A 25497-nucleotide genomic window follows, 5' to 3' on the forward strand; every position below is an offset into this window, starting at 1 on the left:
ATATCAGCGAAAAATTTTATCCAGCAGAAAATAATAATAATAATTCAAATTTTGATGGTCACCAAATTAGGGGCCACAAACGGCTGACACGTGGACGTGGTCCAAATGTTCAAATATTTTAAACATTATTATTTTATTTCAAAATTTCAAAATTCTTTTAATTTCGTTTTTTTTTAGTCAAACCATTATTACTTCGTTGGGCTCACCCCGCGTGCGCTGCGTGTGTGTATGAACGCAAATACTCGCGTCAAACTACGTAATTAATCATTAAATCCACGAGATTCACTTAAATAATCACTGTTAATTACCATAATTAAAGTTTTCAGAAGGGTAATTTGGTCATTTCGCCTCGGCTATATAAATGGCTCCAACTCCCACTCACATGGTAAGAAGGATTTGAAGTGTTTTTATCTCTCTCCTCGCGTCCCCATTTTGGGGTACTCTTTCTCTCTCTAACTCTCCCTCTCTTCTCTCTCTCTCTAGCCCTTTTTCTTCGTGTAGAGACCCTTGGATCGAGTAATCGAACGGTGGATCGAAGCGGGATCGTGTAGGATTCGAGAGTTGGTGATAAATTTCGCCAAATTTGGTAATATTTTGTGCTTTTTTTTAAAATTTGTTCTACATTTAGATGCTGATTTTGTTTATACAGTGATTCGATCTCTTTGGTGTGTTATTTATAGGTTTTTTAATCCATTTTTCGAGGCGATTTTTGTTGTTTTTTTCTTCAAAAAGTTATTTCTTAAAGTATTTTTGTTGTTATTTTTAGCATTTGATATTCAAATCGTGTTAGAGTAACTCAGTTTTTCTCTAAAAAGTTCTTTTAATTTCTTTTTTCAATCTCAGTTATGTTGATGTTCCTTTCAGTGAGAAAATGAAAGGAGGTAAAGCTGTTTACGATTGTGAATGTTTATTTTCGTGGTTTGATTTGATTTGATGTAATTAAATTTCTCTGTAATTTTATTATTATTTTAAAAATTAGAGAAGAAAAAGGGATTAAAAAAATTAATTACTGTAATTCTTTAATTATTTTATGTTAATGTGTAGTAAGTTAAATAAAAAATAAAATAATTACAGTTCAAATAAAAAATAAAAATTACTTACAGAGAAACACACATGCCCATATGTTTTAATTTAATTTTTTTTGTAAAAAAAAAATTTGAGTAATTTTACAAGTCGAATAAAAGATTTTGTTAGATTTTAGGGACTCTAATCGACAAAAAAACCAGTAATTAGTAAATTTATAATTTAATAAAACTTCTAATTAAATAAAACAATGGATAAATTAATTAATATGAAATAGTTAATTTCTCAGTGCATTTGTACCTTGTGCAATTTTAAAGGGGGGGGGGGAGTTCCTGGAACTCTCTACTTCTCTCTGTAGAAGCCACCTCCTTAAAGGACGTGTTCTTTTAACTAGAAAGTCCATTTCATTAATGAGGGTATTATGGTCATTTCACATTTACACAGGGGATTGTCGATAAGGCGCGGCTTTAATTACAAGCGCCTTTTCATTAAATGAGGGGGTATTAAGGTCACTCCACTTCGTAGGTTAGGGCGTGCCCAAGGGTATTAAGGTCATTTCACTTGTTGGTAGAGCGTATAAACCTAATGCCTATAGAACGCGCGAGCACACTAGTTTCATTAGATTGGACCTGATCGGCTCTACGGAGGGTTTTTTTTTTTTTTTTTTTTTCCAAATAACCCTAATAAAGCATATTATAATTGGCTAAATAAGTTTACTAAAAAAAAATATTTCATAAAATAACTCTTCTTTTGCTAAGTCAGCTGGAATAATTTTTTTTAAAATCGGTGAATTATTTACCATCTTCATAATTTTCTATTAAAAAAGCAAGATTGTTAGAATTATACATTGATTATATAAAAAATACAAAAAAGTAAGGTCGTTAAGATTATACGTGGGTTATTAGATTTATACGTGGGTTATTAGATTTTTTTTTTGATTGTTAGAATTATATGAATAGATTATTAGAATTTTTAGGTTGTTAAGATTATATGTGATTTGTTGAAATTCTTATGTGGTTGTTAGAATTATATATAAGATATAAAAAGAACAGTAAATAAACGAAAGACAGTGAATCATTCACCGCCTTTTAAGCCTTTTAAGAAAAAATTTCAATTTGACTCCTACATTATAAAAGAAGGGTTAGTTTACATCACAAAAGAAAGGTTAGTTTGTCAAAATAAATTTTCATAGGTTATTTATCCAGTTAAAAAATTTTATAGTGTCATTCTGAAAAAAAAGTCTGTTTACGGATTCGGGTTTAATCCAGGTGTCGGATCCATCTAGGTTATTTACAGAAACCCATATACATATATAAATCCATGCAAATATGCCAAATTATATTATTGCTACTGAAAGGTTCAAAATCATATGCGTAACTTTGCACGGGCGTTCACATAATTTTGCATATTTGTAAGGGTATATTTGTGAAAAGAAAATTGTAGTTTTAGATTGGAGGGAGGAAGAGGCATAAATATGAAAGAAACTTCTCATTTTTGGCACATGTGTTACCATTTAAATGGTNACAAAATCCAACCTTCTTCCAATAGAAGGAATCACACACACAAATACATATAAAACATGTATTTTTGGATTTTCTCGAAATCCGTGCGTCAAACTCAAAATCCGTCAGCGCCACTAGTTCCAGAACAGCTGATCCGGTCGAAACGAGCTATTGGACTGATATGAACGGAGTCCGATACGCGCCAGAAGCCAACTCTACTCCGTGGCTTCCCCGGAAAACCGGAGTTACTATTCACTTAAGTGAAAACTAAAAGTCGCGTATCTTCTCCATTTTAGCTCATTTTCGCCCGAAACTTGACGAGTGCTTATGTAATTAAATTACACACATAAACATCATCAACAGAGAGTTTAGTAGCACTGTCAAAAATCTCAGTCCTTACAAAAATCTTCTATTAAAATTAACTAGAACTTAAACGATTTGGACCAAATTGTAGCAAAATATAAGGGACTTTTTTTATATTTAGCCCCCTAATAAATTTTTTTTACAAATATTCCTATAAAAATAAAATTGGTCTTATCTCTGCCACATGAGAGCCTTGCAAACGCCATGTTGGGTATGAAGTTTAAGTTAAACATGACAAACTATTCACCGCATTCAAAACACAGTGAATAGTTTGCTGTATTCCCCCTTCTACCAACATATCGCTGTGGAGGTGGCGGTGATGGTGGGGTCCCTTATGAGACCTTTGAGGTTATGGAAGGAACCACTATGGAAGTAGGCGAAGAATTTGGCAAGGTGGTAGTGGTTGCTGCCATTGTGGTGGCAGTTGAGGGGAGGCGGCGGTGGAGAGGGAGGCGGCGGCAACAACAGAGAAGGCATAGCGGAAGAGTAGGAGGATAAGGAGAGGGGATGAGGCGGGCGGCGGAAGCAGAGAGCTCGGAGAAGGGAGTGCAGAGAGAGAAAGAGAGAGATAAGGGAAAGCTCGGGGAGAGAGGGAGAGAGAGATCGTGCATAAATCGCTTGAATACGGAGAATCATTCATCGTGTTTGAACACGATAAATGATTCACCGTATTTCAACTTAAATCTCACACCCCACATGACCCTTGCGTGGCGTCTACGTGGCAGAGATAGGGTGAATTTTTACAAATATAAATTTTACGAGGTTATTTGTGAAAAAAAATTGTTAAGGTCTAAATGCAAAAAAAAAGCTCAAACATAAGTGCTAGAAAAGTTATGAATAAAAAAAGATAAAGGTTGGGATCACCGGTGCAATTAATTACATGTTCTGGTCCAATTTTATTGGAGCAATGCCATATATACAGCCCAATCAAAGTGTATATTTTACATCTCACCCATTTAATGGATGGGATGATTTCACTAGTCACTTGATGTGACTAGCGATTTATTCCCACCCATTAGATAGGTGAGTTGTAACTTGTACACCCTGATTGTGGTATATAAGTAATATTTTTTATTTTATTTTTTGGGTAATTTCATCGGTAGTCCTTTAAAATTTATAAATTTTGTAAATACCACTACAAAAGTTAAAATACTATGCATACCCCTTAAAATATAGAAAATTATTATAAATATTAAATTTGACGAGATCACCAATGAATTTGATAAAATTCNAGATTATATGTGATTTGTTGAAATTCTTATGTGGTTGTTAGAATTATATATAAGATATAAAAAGAACAGTAAATAAACGAAAGACAGTGAATCATTCACCGCCTTTTAAGCCTTTTAAGAAAAAATTTCAATTTGACTCCTACATTATAAAAGAAGGGTTAGTTTACATCACAAAAGAAAGGTTAGTTTGTCAAAATAAATTTTCATAGGTTATTTATCCAGTTAAAAAATTTTATAGTGTCATTCTGAAAAAAAAGTCTGTTTACGGATTCGGGTTTAATCCAGGTGTCGGATCCATCTAGGTTATTTACAGAAACCCATATACATATATAAATCCATGCAAATATGCCAAATTATATTATTGCTACTGAAAGGTTCAAAATCATATGCGTAACTTTGCACGGGCGTTCACATAATTTTGCATATTTGTAAGGGTATATTTGTGAAAAGAAAATTGTAGTTTTAGATTGGAGGGAGGAAGAGGCATAAATATGAAAGAAACTTCTCATTTTTGGCACATGTGTTACCATTTAAATGGTTTGGTTCATTGATAACAAGCTATATCTGGTCTAGGGAATTACTTTACAAGAGATAAGAGAGAGAAAAGGACAAAAGGAAATGTTAAAATATAATAATGTTTTGAATCTACAGCATATTGAAATGGGGCATAATAAATGGACTTAAATACAAATTCAATTGGGTAGTTGTATGCGTACATGATGTGTTCATTTCCCATACTTTCTTAAAAAATAGAAGTAGCCTGAGAGAAGAATTTTTTTTTTCTAATTATTATGAGGGAAAAAATATTAATAATTGTTTGGAGCTCTGGTGCTTGCATGTGTCCATATGGGGTGGGTATGAACTCACCATGTTCTCTGGATCCTGCCCATTTACTTCACTGCATTGACCAAAAATGCCCATTTGTTTCCATGCATTGATCATGTAAACTGCTTCACATAACTGGATCAGTTCACATGGTTTTGTCACATGTTTAGTTTACCAGGTTTCTTTCAATTGTATGATAGGTATTTGCATGGTTGTGCCCAATTGTTGGTGTATACTTGATGCATCATTTTATTTTAAGGGTTAATTTCTTGCAACCCTTGTAAACATATCGAATAATAAATATATTCCTACAAAATTCAACTTTTCATATTTATCCCTACAAAAGTCTAGTGATATTTATATTTGATCTCTGGTTTGTTATCGTTAGAGCACTTTATTTTTAACAGAAGATAAGTGAAATGATATTTTTACCATCACAAATATGTCACTCCAAAAGCCCAATTGTTAGAATTATATAGAAATGTCTTTTCAAAAAATTTCAATTGTTTTCTTTTTTTTCTACCATCACAAATAATATAAGAGGGATAAAAAGGTCAATTTACCTCGTTCACTAACCAGGTTTAAGTATTTTACTTGTGATTAATTGTATTTTTCTAAGGACCTTAACAGCAGGGGTATATTTGAAAACATTAGGATTTTTGCAGGGATAGATATAAAAAGTTGAACCTTGTAGGGATATACCTACTATTCAATATGTTTATAGGGAGTTGTATGCAATTAACCATTATTTTTAATATCTAGGTTTTTGATACAATACACATTATTGGCCCCACTTATTTTGGCCTTAACCCGTCCTCCATGCTTGTCTCATTTTACCTCTTAACATGATTAATAATATAAAGCAATAAGAATGCGTAACAGATTGCCTTTTTATGCGTAAATTTTTGGTTTTTCTCCTACAGATTTAATGGATAAAGTGTGTTCTAAAGAATTTAAAGTTTCTTTTTCCTTTTCTTTTTTGGGGTGCAAATTACGTTAAACTTACATAAGGCCTTACTAGCTTATCCTATGAACAGTGGGTTCCTAGGCTGCTCCACGTTCTGTGTGTCCTGGCTCTTTGAACAGGTACAAAGATGAGTGTAGTCCTTATGACAGTGTAGAGATGAATAATTGGTGATACAATAAGAAATAATTTTAATTGTATTGTCAAGTATAGGTGCGTTGATATAGGATAGGGAGATTATTTATTGATTGAAGAGGCCTGTTTCATGTTAGATTATTTAGTTTGACTTTTAGGTGCCATGTGATAGAAGCAATGACAAGGCACAACTATTGAAACTCAAAATATTAGCATTAGAACATAATAAGGATTTAAGTGCCTATCAACACGGACTGTATCTACCGTTTTGTATCATGCCAACCAGATAATGGCACGATACAGTCCTCATGTCAATGGCACAGCTCAAAACTCTCTATTTTTTAAATTAATAAGTAATTTTTTCAATAAAGTTCAAAAGATTTGATAAAAATATATAATAAACAGTTAGATTATTTTGTTGCTAAAGAAAATAAATATTTTATACTATTATGTGTTAGCACACATAAAATTTTTTGTGACTGGCACGCATTGACACAGCTCGGCACACACCATGTTGTATCATATTGGCAAGTTTTCTGCACGACCCCATGCCACGATATTTAAATCCTTGGATCATAGAGAATATAGCCCTTGCTGTACGGTTGGAAAGAGAGTTATATGTAGCCAACACAAAAGTAACTGGGGCTTAATGAATTTAGCTTCTTCTTCTTCTTCTTCTTTTTTCTTTTGTTATGTTAGATTATCTTGGTAATTCTTTTTCGAAGTAAGTGTGTGGTTCTTTCGATTTGGCTCATTTTTGGTTCCTTTTTTACCCTAAATAATCTCAATACTTTTATTGGCAATTATGAGAACTTAACCATCCAAACTAATGTGTGAATGAAACAAGATTTTGTTCGATGGACTGATAGGTTTTACATTATTATTATTATTATTATTATTATTATGCAGAAGTTCTGGTTTAGTTGGGGGAAAAAAATGTTAGTTGCAGTGAGACCCCCCCAAAAAAATTTACATTCTCATAATTTAAGTACCAATGAAAACGGGTAATTAAGTAAAAGGAACTAATACATAGTCCTATTGGTAGCAATAACAGATATTCTTTGTTGACCTTAAATAGGATATCCTCTGTGAACCTGTTTTGATTCAACACCTATTAATATAAACCCTCTCACAGTAAAATTTGCTTAATTTTGACTGAACCTCGCAACAGGCTACATTCGCTCGATGCTAGTTATATTGTATTCAGCGATCTACTTCAGCAGATGATGCGTACCTCTCGCTTAAAATGAATGTTTAAGGACAATTAAGTGGGTGTGGATATTTCTTGGCCAAGAAATGAAATCGACGTTTTTTCAAATTTGGTCCCCATGACATTTAATGTGCACCTCATTCAAAATAAATGTTAAAGGACAACTATCATTTATCTGTATGTTCTCTGCCATTTGATGCATTAGTATCTTGAACCGAAAAAAAATTCCATTGAGAGTTCCAAATTAGTTCTTTTGGTGATGATTGTGTTTCAAGGTCTTTTGTTTTGCTTTATAGCTGTTAGTTCTGTTTATTTCTATAGTGCATCGGACACTAAATCTTATCTTTACTTGACATGTTGATAGCTAAAATCTGTACTCTCTCATTGTTTGCTTTTTGATTCACTACCAGATTTTTGTAGCTGTATTCGGTGTCAGCTTCGCAAGCTTTGAAAAATGAAGAGAATGGTTTCTAAGAAATCACATTCATGGTGGTGGGACAGCCATATAAGCCCTAAAAACTCAAAATGGCTTGCGGAAAACCTTGAAGGTGAGGGACCAAATCCTCTTATCATACATAGTACTTTGGTTAGAAATCTAAACTTAAGTAATAGTGATTATTGCTAATGATAATATAACAATATTCATGTATTAATTTGCACCATTTTTGAATTTTCGAACCCGATAAAATCGTGATAAATGTTGGTATTTGGTTAGTTTGGCTCGACCGGAGCTTTTGCAGAAGTGCTGATTGAAGAGCATTAATAATTTCTTTTATTTAAATCTCCTCAACGAAAGCCCCAAACTTGTCTTTAGCCCAACACTTGACTTTTGTAATCTTTTGCCTTCTCGAGTGGAGAAGCTGTTCTAGAAGCCTCCCTAGTAAATATGCACTTCTGGTTCTACATTCCATAAATTCTACTCTGAAAATAACTTGTGTTACTCCCTCACCAGAAATGGATAAGCAAGTCAAGGAGATGCTAAAACTTATCGAAGAGGAAGGCGACTCCTTTGCAAAAAAGGCTGAAATGTATTACCAAAGGCGCCCTGAGCTTGTTTCGCACGTGGAAAACTTTTATCGCATGTACCGTGCCTTAGCCGAGCGGTACGATAATGTGACAGGCGAATTGCGCCGCAACCTTCCCTCCGAGCTCCAATCTCAAGGCTCAATCAACGGCTCAGATTTCGGTTCTGATTCGCCCTCGCCGGAACGCACCCCAGAGAGGAAGCAGCCACATCGAAAGTTGAGAACCAGAGCTGCAGGGTTTGATGTGTTCCTCGGCTCGGGAGGTAGTTCGGACCTTTCGAAAAAAGGAAGTGATGGGTCATCGTCTTCTTCAGATTCCGAGGCTGAATCGGACGGAAAAGAGAATGGCAATGGAATTTCTTATACTCTTCATCAGAGGATTCTTGAATTAGAGGATGAGATTCGTGATTTGAATGTGAAGCTTCAGTTGCAGGAGGAACTGAATATGAAATGCCAATGCAGTTTCGGGGAAAAGGGAGACTATTCCGAGCTTACTTCTAAAGTTTCGGAGATGGAAGCTGAGCTTGCAACTGCGAAGGATAAGCTGATTTTTTCAGAAGCAGAGGTTAATTCTCTTCGGAAAAAACTGGAGGAAAGAACTCATCTTGAAAACGACAGATTCGGGCTAAATCTGGAAAATGGGAATCATGATGCATTGGAATCTGAATTATTAGCACATAAGCACGAAATCGAGTACTTAAAGGGCGCAATGGCTTCTGCAGCTAAGCAGTTTGAGTCCGATTTGAAACACTGCAATACTGAAATTGACAGATATAAAAAAGAACTCGTTGATTCTTCCGAAAGGTTTTCACAGGAGAAGTCTACTCTGAAAGCTGAAATCCAAAAGCTAGAAGCTACTATCGAGGACTTGAAAGCTGAACTCGAAAAGGTCTCGCGAGCAAAATCACTGCTCGAAACTCGTGTTGCGGAGTTAGAAAAAGTGATGCAGGACTTAAAAGCCAACAGTGATAGCTCTTATGAAAAGTTATTGCAGGAAAAGTCGGCTTTTGATTTGAAATTGCTTAATCTCTCACAAGCCAATGAATTACTTGAATCCAAGTTATCGACGGCTGAAAGTGAACTTAAACAACTTAGAGCTGAGAAGGATGAATCATGTCTAGAGAGAGAGAACCGCATCTCCGAGCTAAATCATACCCTCGATTCTCTTAAAATGAAAATCAAGGAGCTTGAAACTGAAAAATCCATGCTAGTAGATAAGGTTGGTGCTCTTGATTCGGAGCTGCTTAATCTCTCACAAGCCAATGCTTTACTCGAAGCTAACCTTTCGACGAAGGAGAGCGAGCTTAGACTGCTTAATGTAGAGAAGAATGAAGCTTGTCTAGAGAGAGACAGCCGCATCTCCGAACTGAACCGAAGTCTCAGCTCTCTTAACGCGCGAATTGCAATTCTGGAAACCGAGAAATCCATGCTGGTTGATCAGACGGGCGCTCTCGATCGCGATCTAAGGCTTCGCAACGAGAAGATTGGGCTTTTGGACAAGCACTTAAACGAGCTGCATCTAGAGCATGCGAAGCTGATCGAGGAGATCGAGGCAGCGCAGCGATCCAGCACAGATCTTAAAGTGCGGGTGGGCGAGCTGGAGGAGGAAGTAGAGAGGCAGAAGGTGCTAATCGCCGACGGGGCAGAGCTGAAGCGAGAAGCCATAAGGCAGCTCTGCTTCTCCCTCGAGCACTACCGCGACGGCTATCAACAGCTACGGCAGCTGCTGCAGGGGCAGAAGCGGCTTCTGGTGGCAGCTTCTTGAGAAGCTGCTTTTTAGTCCAGGATAAATTTCATGCAAAAGCACTTTCTGTTTATTCTCCTTCTTGTTTTCAGTGCTTTGTCATTGCATCTGGTATGTTGTGTTATAGGTTAATGTGTAGTTGAAATAGTCTGGTGGTATGTTATGGAACTATATCTATATACATATTTATATTTGTCATAGTATAGCTCTTTGTGTTGTGCTTATTCCCTAAAATTAATGAGATACACTTTTGTTGATAAGTTAAATAATGTTGTAACAGTTCTGAAGGGCTTTTGTAGGAGCTAATTATGCGCCTGGCCCGATCCGGCCCATTTCGTAATGGGTCCCAGTTAATTGGTTTCTGCATATGCAATGAATCTGATAATTGAAAACAGCTCATGAATAGATTTTTCTCACTCTTTTACGCGTTGGATGAAATAAATAACTTAAAAAGTTTTCTTTACAATAAATAATTCTTAGCCTCGAAAGCCTGAAGCTTTATTAGTGCCCTGGGTTATCGGATAAAGTGAATTAGGCCGATCAATCTGAACAAGAATTGTTTAGTAAATAAATGGATCAAGTAGGTTGGCCATGTTGGTTTAAGTGGACCAGCATCGTGTGCTATTGCGGGAGGCCAGATTAAATCGAGTCTCGTTCGAAATGGCATGAGCTTGAGTTAGATTGAGTCATGTTCGAAGTTTGCAATAATGTGAGGCTAGTAGATTAAACTGAGTCATGTTCGAAGTGACGTGAGACTGGTTGAAATCATAATCGAGATTCCGTAAGCGTTATGCCTGTATGCTTTAAGGCTTTGTTTGGTTCAGGTACAAGTAAAAACTAGTTGTTCCAGAGATAGGTATAAGATGAGGTATAAGGTGGGTATAGAGTAATTTTGTATTCGGTTGAGTATTGAGTTTAGTCCAGATACAAGCAAAATAGTTTTTGGTTGGAGTAAGTGGAATAAGAAGGATAGTGGGTGGTTATAAATAGAAAATAATAGTATTGCCCTCTTTATTATATTTGAATTAAAATTTTTAAATTTAATATTTAAAATTTTAAATTTAAATATATAACTCTTAAATTTCAAAAAATTAAAATTAAAATTTGAATTTGAAAATCTCAAATTCGAAAATACAAAGTTCTAAATTTTCAATTTCAAATTTTAAATTTAAGATCGAATTTAAATTTAGAAATATAAAATTTTAAAGTTTAAATTTTAAAAATTAAATATATCAATTTAAAATTTATAATTTACATTTTAAAATTTAAAATTAAGAATTTAAAATTATAAATTTTAATCTTAAAAATACAAATTATAAATTTTTAAAATTTATATTTAAATTTAACAATTAAGTAGGGGTGGGATAGCAATTCCATTTTTCCTATTTCAGGGATAGCAATTCCATCTACGTTTTTAGAGGTATCCAAACAGGGCCTATGAGTTATCCCGTCAAAGAGTGGGATAGCAATTTCATTTTGTTTGTTTGGGTATAAAGAGCGGGATATCAACATCCATCCCTTATATTCCAATCAAATTGGGGCTAAATAAATTGATTTGTGTATTTTTAATCGTTCGAATTTTGGGATTAATAGTTAGCACTAGTCGTCCGACAGACTCGTCTCTGATCCAAATTCATTTAGGCTAAATCTCAACTCACTAACCTCCTCCTCGTGTTGGATTACGTAACAAATTGGGTTAAAAGGTTAATTACGAGCAAACTAAATAATATTTTTACCAAAACACCATCACATGTTGCAGCAAGAACCAGATCATCAGAATCCATAGGACGGACGTGTGGGACCCAACCGGCGATTTCATATACAAAAAAAATATCCTCGCACGCGTCGCACGTGTGAAAGGATATGGCGCGTGGGAAAGGGACCGAGGCCGAATGTGCGGGCCACACGTGTCTGACGCATTCTCGCAACTCCCAATCTTTTTTTGTGCGTGTGCGCGCGTGTGTGTCTGTGATTAACCTGGCATTGACTCGGTATAGATTCTCAACCGCGTCGCAAAAGAGACCCGTTCGTTCCCATCCCATGTATAAAAATGTCAAACATGAAGAAGTGGTCACTGCTCTCTCTCTCTCTCTCTCTATTCTACTCTCTTTCACTAGTTTTAATTTGTTTCTCTCTCTCTCTCTCTCTACTCTATCTACTCTCTCTCTCTCTCTTTAGTTTCGTTTCTTTCTCTACTCTAAGCGCTCTCTCTCTCTCTCTCTCTCACTCTCTAGTTTTTGTTTCTCTCTCTCTCTCTACTCTTTATTAATGTCGAGGAAAGGACATTAAGAAGGTGCAAGAGAGGAGGAGAAGAGGAACAAATATTCCCTTGCATTTAATCTCTCTCTCTCTCTCTCTCTCTCTCTCTGTTAAGGTTTCTACTCTACTCTCTCTCTCTCTCTCCCCATTAAGGTTTCTACTCTACTCTCTCTCTCTCTCTCTCTCTCTCTCACTAGTTTTTGTTTGGTGACAAGAAGTATACTCAGCACAGAGAGAAGGACATTGAGAAGCTACAAGAGAGAAGGAGAAGAAGAAACATATCCTTGCAATTTACTCTCTCTATCTCCATTAAGGTTTGTCACTTGTTCCTCCTTCGTGCTTTTATTGAATGAATTTGGGTTTTGGGTTTTTCTTCTTTTTTTTTTTTTTCGTTAAGGAATTGATATTGACAAACAAATTTTATTGTTGCCCGGCACTCATGGTTAAATACAATGTATCTGCTCTGACAATATATAAACTTACTTTGACCATATCAATGTTCTTTCATTCTATATATATATATATATATATATCAAGAGATTGTGATTTTAGGCCTTAATTAATTTACTTTAATAATAATTCCTTGGTTTGTCTCCCTCACTAATGTTAAATTGTTATCGGTAAGAGTTAAATACTATTTCTGAATCAATTTCTATTGCGTAACGCTTAAATTGTTGGTAAAATTTTTGTAAAAACGTAAAGAACTTTTCTGAATGATACACCGTTTTGAGTGAACTATCCGACCTTTTCGAATTTTGATTTTATTATTCAACTTTTCAATTTGTTTGGTCCGAATCAGTCATCGGCACTTTGACTCTAAAATTTAAACTAATTGCTTACTTCAATAAATTTACAGTTGCCAGAATTGCATGAAATACAATAATTAAACCTGTAAGAAAAATACGACGTATTTAAATTTTGAAGTCAAAATGTTATTAACTGTCTCGAATCAAACAATTGAAATGCTGGGTAGTAAAATTAAAATTTCGAAATGAATGGTTCATAGTTCAGATAAGTTGCGTACGTTTTTTACCTAACCTTTTTACAGCTTTGGTTCATTCAATCAGTGAACTTGTGAGTAATAATAATTTGCTTCTAACTCTTGATATACAGTAGTAGTTCCAGTGATGCTCTCCTTTGAAAATTATTATTGCTTGCTATTGATTGATGAGTATATATTTATTTGTTCAATAGATTTGTACCATTTCCTCTTCTGTTTCCATTTTTGAATTGATATTTTACCTACTTACCATGTGCACTCTTTATTTTCTTTTCTTTTATTTTATTTCCTAGTCTTTGTTATGTATAAGTATATCAATTTGGTTTTCCTAGGATATATCAATTTGGTTTTCCTAGGACCTAACACAGCCACTGGAACCTGCACCAATCTGAAAATTTAACCTATCTTTTGTTTATTGCGCAATGTGGGACTAAACCTACTGCAACATGAACACCAAAAACTCTCCCCTTTCATGTTTGAGCTCATACAACAACATCCCCTTTCATGTTTGATTATTGCGCAGAACACAATAATGCTCTAATAAACAACGTAAGTTCGAAAACCGTCAACTTGATCTGGGCCCCTGCACCGAGCTCAGATGATTTTCGTTCACTCTGAATCCGTACTTGACGTAGTTACTGGAACCCTATCCAACGCAAAAATCGAAGTCGATACTCTGTAAGTTCGGGCTTAATTGTACATACCAATCCTCTATGCACCTAACTCCTTTTCGTAGATTTTCTGTAGAAAAAAAGAGACTAAAGAGATTTCGCTGTTTAACTTCGTAAATGCCGATTACATTGTTACTCTGTTTTCGCCTTCGAGAAGATTTTCCGCACCTTACTCGTCACATTTATGATTGCTATGTTTTCTGAAAGATATTCTGCTTTTCCTGTATCTGCCACCATGGTGCAGTTGCTTTATTTTCGCGCTCTGTAGCTCACCAATTCCAGAGATCTATTTAACCTGAGACATTTGAGTTTGTATTTGGGATGTTATTTGTCTCAGCTTGTTTAGGCTCAGGCAATTTAGTCGACGCAAAATGTAGCAGTTGTTGTGCCTATAAGTTTTACTCTATCATTCTATTTACATTTGCTCTGTGTTTCGTCGTGCAGAGACGCAACTTCAGCGTAGATCAATAAGAGATACGCTCTAACGAAACTATTTTACGAGCTTCTCACTTGATCTCGCGCGCTTAGTTCCATTCGTTTAGTATGGCCGAGGCGACTGCTCGATTCCGACTTGTAAAATGCCCAAAATGCCGTAATCTTCTTACTGAATTTGCCAATGTTCCTGTGTACAAATGCGGCGGATGTGGCGCAACCCTTCGAGGTATTTTTATTTTTATTTTTCTACTGGTGATAAAATTCACTGTAGATGCTAATAATTGCTGATGTACAGCAGCTTATTTTTCCATTTTTTTGTTTCTTTTTATGCAGCTAAACATTCAATTGCTGACGTAGAAACTGATGCCGTAGGATCGGTTGAGAAAATTCCGGAGAGTATCGCTTTTGAGGTTTCCTCTTTGGAGAAGCAAATGAACTCTCGCAGTTCCGATTCTAAAGATGGTATTACCGAAGAGAGATCTCTGAATTTGTGCTCTTCTGATCGTAAAATTGAAACTCCTCGGCCTGACGAATCATCCGAGCGCCAAAAAAGTGATACAGAAACAAGAGATCTGAATGCTAAGAGAGAAAACCCGGATCGAAAAATTCAAGTCGAAGAAGATGAATGCTTGAACAACCAGGTAGAAAAATCCCCTAAGATTACTCGGAAAGAGGAACCAAGCTTAAGGTTAAGTGACAGGATGAACATGAGCAGTCGCAGTGAGAGATCGACAGCTAATGATGATCGCGATGTTCGTGCTCCAAAAGATCATAACCGCTTGTCGAAAAGCGCTTTTACACGCAAAGTGGCTTCGGATCGGCTTCAAGAACGCGTCAACATGGATTATGCAAAGCAAATGTCTCTTCGACTCCTTCGGAAAAAGATATTGATCAAGGTCGACGAATTGAGAGACGAATTGGATGAGTTATTCGACAAATCGGCAGAAGAGAGGATACGAACTCGACAAATCACTACAAAACACCAACCAAGTGTAAACACACCTAGGATGTTTAGATACACCCAAGATCCTATTTTCGCGCATCGGTCGACTAATTTACATTCTCAAAGCAAGCAATTTGGGTCTCGCTCCGGTGATCACTCGAGGGAGAGGATGCACAAACCTAAGGAACATTTCCGGCCCGTATTAGGGGGTGCGCCTTTTGTTATCTGTCACAATTGTTCGAAGTTGCTGACGCTTCCGACCGATCTTCTTGCATCACAGAAACAACTGCGTCAGTTAAAATGCGGGTCTTGTTCGCAAATTCTCACATTCTCTTACAGAGAGGGAACGCATTCGAGCCATCGCGCGCCTGACGACGTCGCTCATCCAAACAGCGAGGTTAGTAGCGCTGTCGACGTCGGGACAGGGAGCGACGCATTCGATTCTCGCTCTTTCGGGATTAGTTTCTCTACTGAGGCTGAGATTGCGCAGCATGTGTTAAGGGACTCCTCTTCAAATTTGATAGATAAGAGCACAAGGGAGGGAAAGCAAGTGATTGGCTCGCAAGATCATCAGCAAATAAGTCGTACTAATGTACATGTGAAGGAAAAAGGCGCGAAAGATGAGAAAGGAAAAGGCATTTTAATTGATTATTGACACCGAAACAGTCGAATACGACTCGATTAATAGATTGAGAAGGTGAATTTTTACTGATTTAACGAATAGTCGAAGAATTTTTCTCTTTTCTTTTCCCGTAAAAGCAAGTTATATATAGGCTGCAGAAATAGGATTTGATCAGAATTGTTGTCTCTTAAGCTGTGTATATAGCGCGAAATATGAATATGATTAGATTAGTTGATGATTCATTGATCACACAGAGTCTAAATTTATGTAGCTCTCATTTTAAGTTGTTTATAAAGTTTGTATTCAGTGAGACTATTTAAAACTCAGTGCTAAGTACGCGCGAGATTTAATTGTTCTTTTAATTTTTCTTTTTTCTTTTGAAATGAGCTCAAAAGCGAAATAGTGTGTGTTATTTCGCTTTTGCTACAACATATATTTTGGTTGTACATTTTGTATACATTTTTCTATTTTCAAATTGAGTCACTAAGAAGATCACTTACTAATGTTTCGATTATTTGTGCAGTTTTTAATGAAAGATCCTTAAATTTTTTTGAGTGTTTTGCCACTAGAATTGAATGATATTAGAGATTTATTAGATGTGAGTAAATTTTCCAACACTTTTTTTGGGGGGAAATATAGAAGTTACTGATTTGAATCGAATTGTGAATTGAAATGTATTAAATTTCTTTTTTTTTTTTTACATATTAGTGGATGCTCGAATTGATTTGTTGTGATTTTAGTTAAGTATACTAATTAATCATATTGTGTTCTTTTGTGTTCCTTTTTTTTTTTTTTTTTTTTGGGTAAACCTAGTGTATTAATCTTAGGTAAAAATATATAGAACTTACCTAAAATATGGACCATTTTGAATCGGTTATCCAACCTTTAAGAATTTTAATTTTACTATTTAACCTTTCAGTTTGTTTGATTCGAATCGGTCAACAGAATTTTGACTTCAAAATTTAAGCTAATTACTTCCTACATTCCACAAAATTGTGCACCACAAATGGGAGCTAATGAACAGACCACTTTAATAAATTATGGTTTATAAGAATTGCATAAAGTATAATAGCTAAATCTGTAACAGTGAACAAGACATTCCAATTTTGAAGTCAAATGCCACTGACTGATTAAAATCAAACAAACTGAAAGATTATATAGTAAAATCAAAATTTTTAAAAAATTGGATAGCTAACTCAAAATGGTCTATAGTTAAGATAAGTTTAATATGTTTTTAACTTAATCTATCGAGAAAACTTCAAAAACCCCTCTTGTGGTTCCAATTTTTTTCACTTTAGTACCCTGTGGTTTAAAATGTATCAAGTTAGTACCCTATGATTTCTCACTTTATCACTTTAGTACCCTGTGATTTAAAGTGTATCAAGTTAATACCATGTGGTTTTGCACTTTATCACTTTAGTACCCTGTGGTTTTAATTTTGTATCAAGTTAGTACCCTGTGGTTTTTTAAACTATAGGGTACTAAGTGATAACGTGTGAAACCACAGAGTACTAAAGTGATAAAGTGCAAAACCACAGGGTACTAACTTGATACACTTTAAACCACAGGGTACTAAAGTGATAAAGTGAGAAACCGCAGGGTACTAACTTGATAGACTTTAAACCACAGGGTACTAAAATGAAAAAGTGTGAAACCACAGGAAGGGTTTTTGAAGTTTTCCCTAATCTTATTTAAGAATTATATACTATATTTTAATTTGTGCAGTTCGACCACAGAGAGCTCTAGAGGGTACCCGAAAGGTCCCGGGTTTAAGGAAGCCAATGGGTACGTATACCTAAAATTTTATTAAGTCCTTAACCAAAATAGGATGGATTTACCTGATGCTAAATGGATATAATTTCGAATACATGTATAAAAAATGGAAATTCGACGAATTTGGATTCGAGTATGAATTTTGCATGTATCTGATCCGAACCAGACTTGAATCCGAATTGATTTTATATTATATAATATATTTAAATGTATGATGTTATATTTGAATTTGTATTTTAAAAATTTAGATTTAATGTAATATGTTTTGAAATATGGTAAAAGGAAATAACTATTTTAGGTTCAAGTTTTCGAGTTTCGAATTTTTGGTCAGGTTCAAATTTGGATGGGGATTTTTAAAATCCGATGGATTCCGATTTGGATTCCGATTTGGATTTCGAATTAGGTAGTCCAGTCCGGATTCAAGTTTTTGAAAATCCGCCCGGTTGACATCTCTTTTCCATTGATAATGTAGAAGCCCATGTCTGCAGACTTTGTGGGCTTGATGGACCGCACAAAGCCCAAGTGCATGCAAAATGGGCTGAGAGAGTGTCCTACTCTTTTTTTTCTTAAAAAAAAATATTAGTTACTTACTTTGATGTGCATGATCAATTGAACATGCTATTTAGTGGTCGGTACCCGAGGTTCCAAGTTCGAATTCTAGTTGATTAATATTTTTAGCTAAGTTTTTTTTAAAAAAAATAAATGAAGCGAATAGCATGCTATATTACTCTAAAAAAAAATCAAGGAGAATATAGTATTTGGTAGGCTTTGTTTTGGATTTTAGGATTGTGAAGAGATTGCTTTACGAGCAATGAGAATGAACGATAGAAAATAGTCTGCTTGTTTTCGTAAATAGTATCACATTGCTCATAGTGCAATGAGATGGTTAAGATATATATTTTCTGCAGTTTCATTGAGAAAAAATAAAGCAGTATACTTTTATAGGCTTTTACTCTAACACCATTTTGCCTAATAATGGTAGGTAACTGTGACACCCCAATAATCCTACATTGGATAGAGATGGTTAGATGTGGGGGTATACAAGCTTAACTAGGCTACACATAATAATTAGGCTTAAGTATTTTGGGCCGGTTGTTGAGCCCAATGAGTTATTATTGCTAGCAGGTCGGGTCGTTACATTTGGTATCAAAGCCAGTTCACCAGCCGAAAGTGTGCAACATTTCGTTCCAAAGTACAATACTTATGCAAATAATGTAATATTTGCACAATTTATATAACATTGTATAATTTTTACACTATATTATAAATAATATAGTATATTTCGTACAAACAGTATAATATATTATGAAAATTATATAATATATTTATAAATGTTGTATATATTACACTATTTATACAAATATTTATACTATTTATGTAAATGTTGCACTATTTTTCAAATAATGCAACAATCACTTACAAGTAGTGCAATATTTGTATAAATAATGTAACATATGTGTAACGCCCCAACCCGCTAGTAATAATAATTCGTTGGACCAAAACACTGGCCCAAAATGCTTAAGCCCAGTTATTATGTTTAGCCCAATTAAGCTTATATACTCCCACATCTAACCATAACTATCCGATGTAGCTTTATTGGTGTGTCACAATATCCATCATTTATACAAATATTGTATGATTCTTATAATATATTATTATATATTATACTATTTTGTATGTAATCTACTATATTATTTATAGTATAGTGTAAAAATTATACAACGTTTTATAAATTGTGCAAATATTACACTATTTGTATAAATATTATACTATTTAGAAAAGAATATTGTATTGTTTTGAAAAAATATTACACTCTTTCTTATTATTTGAAGTTTTTTATTATTTATATGTTAGAGAATTTTATTTCACAAGAAAAGGATACCTATAATTATGACTTGTCGGTTATATTTTTCAAAATATTTAATACATATATTTTTTTATATATTTTAAAAAGAGATAGTTAGATTATTTTTTAAAAAAAATTAAATCGAATCTATAAAATTCTAAAAGATATATTAAATTTACAATAATCGAAAATCAATCGATTTGTATGCAAAAAGAAAACGCTTCTCTACCAACCTTTAGTCGTGAATCGTGATTCCACGTACGCATGCCGTGCGTGCACGCACGACACGCACGCTTTCCGACGCACCTCCACAATCCTTAAAATACTCGGCATAATGGTCGTAAAATTTGTCCCTTCCGTGCTTAAACGTGAAAATGCTTACGAATTTATTTATCTGCATTATTATTCATAATTTTAGTTAACAATTCGACTTTCAAAATATTAATTTTATTATTTAATTAAAATTTTAACTTATTTAATTTTAATCAATCAGTAATAATTTAACTTTAAAATTTAAGCTAATTACTGTAGCTTAATAAATTTGTACGTAGCTGCTAGAATTGCAAGTAGTCTACTAATTAAATTATGTAAAAATAAACAATACGTTCAAATTTTATCGCTGAATGACTTAAATGAAATAATAAAAATAAATAGATAGTAAAATTAAAATTTTAAAAGATTGAATAGTTTATTCAAAATGATTTATAGTTTGCATAATTAAATTCAGTACGTTTAATCGTGCTAAAATAACATAAACTCACGTGTCAACAACGTCTTATTGGGGATTCTCCAATTCTCTGTAGCATGCCAATTTTATAGTCATCCAAAAAATTATCAATATTTTTAATAATAAAATTTAAAAAATTAGATTCTAAAAAATAACATTATATTTTTTTAAATTGGAGATGAATCTGAGAATCTCATCTCCTCCTTATACGAGTCTTTTTTGGTTTGCTCCTTTGTTTCCGTTGTTTTGTTTGGCTCCCGTTGCCACGTGGCACATCGGCTTAGTAGACGCGGGACCCACTCTCCAATCAGAATGTCATTGGATACGGATACCTAATATTTTACCCGAACTTTTCAATCGCTTTGCTTCGCTCCAATAAGAAAGTTTACGGGTATGGATAGATCGAGATTACTGGTTTATTCGTTGTTAAACAGGTATGGTTTAATTATAGAGATGAAAAGAAAAAATTGGCAGATTCTAATTCAATTACTCGTTATTCTTAACTTATTTTTTATTTAAAAAATTAAAATTTATAATTAAGTAGATTCCTCCTCATCTATAAAATTCATTTGGTTTACTTATATAATAAAATTTAAGGACCGCATTTGTTAAAATCAAAAGATTACTATGCAATACATAGTAATCTATTCTGAATCTGTACCGATATGTAAAGAAAATGAAGCGAAAGATCAGGGACTCCTTCCCGATCTGTCAAACATTCATCATAATTCCCACCTCCTGCATAGTGATATGTAGAATATTTTATTCAACTATTTAATTTTTCAAAAATTTGAATTTAGTACCCAATCTTTTAATTTATTTGATTTGATAACTTCTAGAATATAAAATTTAATCTATTCACTTATTTAAATAAATTTATATTTATATAAATTACATAAAATATACTAATCAAATCAGTAAAGATAATCGGCGAATTCAAATTTTGAGGTTAAGTCACTAATCGGTTCAAATCAAAAAAATTAAAAGCTATGATATTAAAATCAATTTTTTTAAAAAGTTAGATAATTTAATCAAAATGAGTGATAGTTGAGGTTAGTTTTATACAGAGTTATCTAATCCCTATGGGGGGGGGGCACTTTTTTGGGTTCGTGAAATATTTTCCTCTTTTTGAAAACGTATGGGCGGGGTCTGTGGGTCACACAGGGGGCTTCTTTCCACGTTGCACGTACACCATAAGTGCCCCTACCGCCTAAATTATTTACAAATTTAGACGCTTCGTTAAAATTACCTATTTACCCCGCATATTCTTCTTCCTGGTCAGATTTTGAGGTGAAAGATCTAACAATATATATATATATATATATATATATATATATATATATAGAGTTGAGCTAGAATACTATCGGTAGCAAACGAGCTCTGTTGCCACCCATTTGTTTTCGATGATGGAGCCTCCAAATCGGCAATCGGCATCGTTGAACATGATCTATACCACTTGAAGTGTTTAGAAATTAAATTTCATACATTTTCGATATTATTCTCTCATCCATCGAGTGGACACAAAAATGAATGGCTGAAAATGAATATTCTTTAAAAAATGATGATAGGAGTCTTGTAATCAAGATCAAGAGTATAGATCTTGTTTTAAATAGTTTAAAGAATTTTCTAACAAAAATTCAATTGATTCGGATATCTGTACGCCGTTAAACGAGAAAACGCCTCATATCGACCATTAAAATTACAAATTTTGAAACCCTTTGATCATTAGGCAAATGATGTCGAAAAGATTTGAAATTTGATTTCTAAACACTTCAAGTGGTATAGATCATGTTCAACGGAGCCGATCGTTGATTTGGAGGCTCTATCATTCGAAAACAAATGGGATGGCAACGAAGCCCGTTGCTACCTGGATAGCATTCCAGCCCAACTCTCTCTATATATATATTAGAAAGAGGAGAGAGAGAGAGAGAGCTAGCTCCTATGCTTTCGAAAGTACGGAGACCTCCGTACTTATAAGTTGTTTTCGATGATGAAAAATTCAATTTGGCGATCGTTCCGTTAAACTTGATCTACGCTATTGGAACTATTTAAGAAACCAAATTTCATAATTTTTTGACTTCATTTGTCTAGTGAACGAGTAGTATTCAAAATAAACTGCTGAAAATAAAAATATCATAAAAATAGTGATAAAGACTTAAATTTTAAATTGGAAGTATTGATCTTGCTACTGATGCTAAGTAGAATTTTCTATTAAATTTTATGTAATTGGATACTTCTACACCGTTGAACTTAAAAACGTGCCACATTGGCCGTTAAAATAGTCACTTTGAGGACATTTGATCTTTTGTAAATGATGTCAAAAAATTATAAAATTGGTTTCTAGATAGTTCCAATATGGTAGATTATACTTAACGAACCGATCGTTGAATCGGATGTCTTATCATCGAAAACAACTTACAAGCACGGATATCTTCGTACTTTCGACAGTATAGGAGACTTATATATATATATATATATATATATATATATATATATATATATATATATATATATAAGAGAGAGAGAGAGAGAGAGAGAGAGAGAGAGAGAGAGAGAGAGAGAGAGAAGAGAGAGAGAGAGAGGGAGGTAGCTGGTATAGTTATCGGTAGCACGGAGGCCTCCGTGTTACCAAGTTGTTTTCAATGATGCGGCTTCCAAATTAACGATCGCGCTCCGTTAGACTGATTTACGCTATTGAAAGTATTTGAAAACTAAATTTCATAATTTTTCAGCATCATTTACCTATCAAACGGTAGTCTAAAAATGAATGGCTGAAAATAAAAATCTCATAAAAAATGATGATAAAATATTTTTAATTTAAGATCAGAGGTACTGATCTTATTCTAAATAGTGAAAAGAATTTCTTTAAAAATTTTATCAGATTTGGATTGTTTTACACCGTTAATTCACAAACGCGTCACATACCTATCATTAAATTGTCAATTTTGAAACCCTTTGATCATAGCCAAATGATGTCGAAAAATTATGAAATTTCAAGTTCTAAATATTTTTAATAGTGTAGATCAAATCTAACGGAGTCAATCGTCGATTTGGAAGCCGCATCATTGAAAACAACTTGGTAGCACGGAGGCATCCGTACTACCGATAATATACCAGCCTAGCTCTATATATATATATATATATATATATATAGAGAGAGAGAGAGAGAGAGAGAGAGAGAGAAAGAGCTAGGCTCCTATGCTTTCGAAAGTACGGAAGCCTCCGTGCTTTTAAGTTGTTTTCAATGATGGGACGTCAGATTTAGCGATCTGTTCTGTTAAACATGATCTACACTATTGGAACTATTTAGAAACCAAATTTCATAATTTTTTGACTTCGTTTGCCTAGTGAACGAGTATCCTCAAAAAGAACGGCTGAAAATAAAAATCTTATAAAAACAGTGATAAATGACTCAAATTTCAAATCGGAAGTATTGTTCTTACTCTTGATGTTAAGTAGAATTTTCTATTGAAGTCTCATGTGATTTGGATACTTCTACACCGTTGAACTTAAAAACGTGCCACATCAGCCGTTAAAATAGTCATTTTTGAGACCCTGTGATCGCTTGGTAAATAATATCGAAAAATTATAAAATTTGGTTTCTAGATAGTTCCAATAGCATAGATTATGCCTAACGGGGCCGATCGTCAAATTGGATGTTCTATCATCGAAAACAACTTACAAGTACAGAGGCCTCCGTACTTTTGAAAGCACGGGAGACGTATTCTATATATATATAGAGAGAGAGAGAGAGAGAGAGAGAATTGAGCTAAAATACTTTAAAAGCACCACCCCTTGGTGCTTTTAAGTTTCTAGCTCTTAGATCTATTCCTTGATTACTAATAGTCTTTGGATCAAACACTATTCCACCTACCACCATCATCTCAACCTCACATCTCTCCATCCAATAGCTAAAATTCAAAAGCACCACATTCATGGTGCTTTTGAGAGTATTCTAGCTCAACTATATATATATAGAAGAATATACTTGAAAGAGCAAAAAGTTAAAATTTTTACCAGACTTAAAACAAGTCAAAATATCTCTTTTGTCTTTAAATCAAAGGCAACTAAAAAAGTTGGTGATGATAGAAGAATATACTTGAAAGAGCAAAAAGTTAAAATACTTCTTTTATCTTTAATTTAAGAGTAAATTAGAAAAGTTGGTGACTGTAGAAGGATATATTTAAAATGACAAAATAGTAATTTTACATTAATAACAACCGTAGCTAACAAATTTAGAACGTTATTATTATTATTATTTTTTACATTAGTCTTCTAAGCAGGATAAATAAAAAAGTCTGAAACTTTTAAGAAATATACAAGTCATTGCTCTTTAATTTTAATACTAAAATTTTATTAAAATTTTAAAACATGAGAATTCTCACTTTTCTTCTTACAATATTTTTAAAGCAGTAGCTTTTAGAAAACTCATTCTAGATTAAATCTTAAATTGTGATTTTAGTTTTTTTTGTTATAGTAAAAATTTTAGCATTTTTATTTGGCGGACGCTCGGCATGGGATGATTGTCATAAAAAAAATAAAAATAAAAACGTATAGAACTTATCTGAACTATAAATTTTTATGAAATAGCTGTTGAACCTTTCAAATTTTGATTTTATTATCTAATCTTTCAATTTATTTTATCTGAGTTAGTTAACGGTTTGTTGACTTTAAAATTTAAGCTAATTATTTATTGTAATAATTTACAGTTACGAGACTTATATAAAATATACTAACTAATCTTGTAGAGAAAAAGACAGACTCAAATTTCAAAATCAAGTGTCACTGACTAACTCAAATTAAATAAATTGAAAGATTAAGCAGTAAAATCAAAGTTTAAAACGGTAAGAAAATATTTTCAAAATGGTCCATTGTCCATGCAATGTGTCGTACATTCTTATCCAAGTAAAAATAAAGTGCAATGCGGCTGATATATTCCATACATTAAGTGTAAAACTTGTATCCATAGTACAAATTAATCAGCTCGTTTTATCATTTTTTTAAAATTTTTTAAAAAATTATAATAGGAAAAACTTCAAATACCACCCTATAGTTTCACACTTTCTCACTTTAGTATCCTATGGTTTAAAGTGTATCAATTTAGTGTCCCGTTGTTTTATTTTTATCTTTTTATTATCGATTCTACTAATTTTTTTTCGTTAAATCAGTGATAAAATTAAAACCAAAGAGTACTAAAG

General features: G+C 33.7%; 2 protein-coding genes across 3 annotated transcripts; both read left to right on the forward strand.

The window, feature by feature from the left end:
• Window positions 401–10249, forward strand: LOC109720306 (protein NETWORKED 4B). 2 transcript variants are annotated; one of them, XM_020247329.1, is made up of 3 exons: window positions 401–586; window positions 7665–7802; window positions 8207–10249. In XM_020247329.1, exons 2-3 carry the CDS (start codon window positions 7709–7711, stop codon window positions 10042–10044), a joined length of 1932 nt encoding a protein of 643 aa, XP_020102918.1. In that variant the 5' UTR covers window positions 401–586; window positions 7665–7708; the 3' UTR covers window positions 10045–10249. The 2 variants fall into 2 exon arrangements, with proteins under 2 accessions (XP_020102918.1, XP_020102919.1); XM_020247330.1 differs by lacking the exon at window positions 401–586 and adding an exon at window positions 7429–7529.
• Window positions 12422–16303, forward strand: LOC109720307. Its single transcript, XM_020247331.1, has 3 exons — window positions 12422–12596; window positions 14398–14614; window positions 14722–16303. The coding sequence occupies exons 2-3, from the start codon at window positions 14497–14499 to the stop codon at window positions 15984–15986; spliced, it is 1383 nt and encodes a 460-aa protein (XP_020102920.1). The 5' UTR covers window positions 12422–12596; window positions 14398–14496; the 3' UTR covers window positions 15987–16303.

Source organism: Ananas comosus, linkage group 14 (genome assembly GCF_001540865.1).
Source record: "Ananas comosus cultivar F153 linkage group 14, ASM154086v1, whole genome shotgun sequence".
Taxonomy (NCBI): Eukaryota; Viridiplantae; Streptophyta; class Magnoliopsida; order Poales; family Bromeliaceae; genus Ananas; species Ananas comosus.

What these genes read in the sequence shown, in the direction of transcription:
- LOC109720306 (XM_020247329.1), top strand. Translation starts at nt 7,709, where the DNA reads ATGAAGAGAATGGTTTCTAAGAAATCACATTCATGGTGGTGGGACAGC. An exon ending in GCTTGCGGAAAACCTTGAAG is followed by an intron (nt 7,803 to 8,206) that starts GTGAGGGACCAA and finishes CTCCCTCACCAG; the next exon opens with AAATGGATAAGCAAGTCAAG.
- LOC109720307 (XM_020247331.1), top strand. Translation starts at nt 14,497, where the DNA reads ATGGCCGAGGCGACTGCTCGATTCCGACTTGTAAAATGCCCAAAATGC. An exon ending in ATGTGGCGCAACCCTTCGAG is followed by an intron (nt 14,615 to 14,721) that starts GTATTTTTATTT and finishes CTTTTTATGCAG; the next exon opens with CTAAACATTCAATTGCTGAC.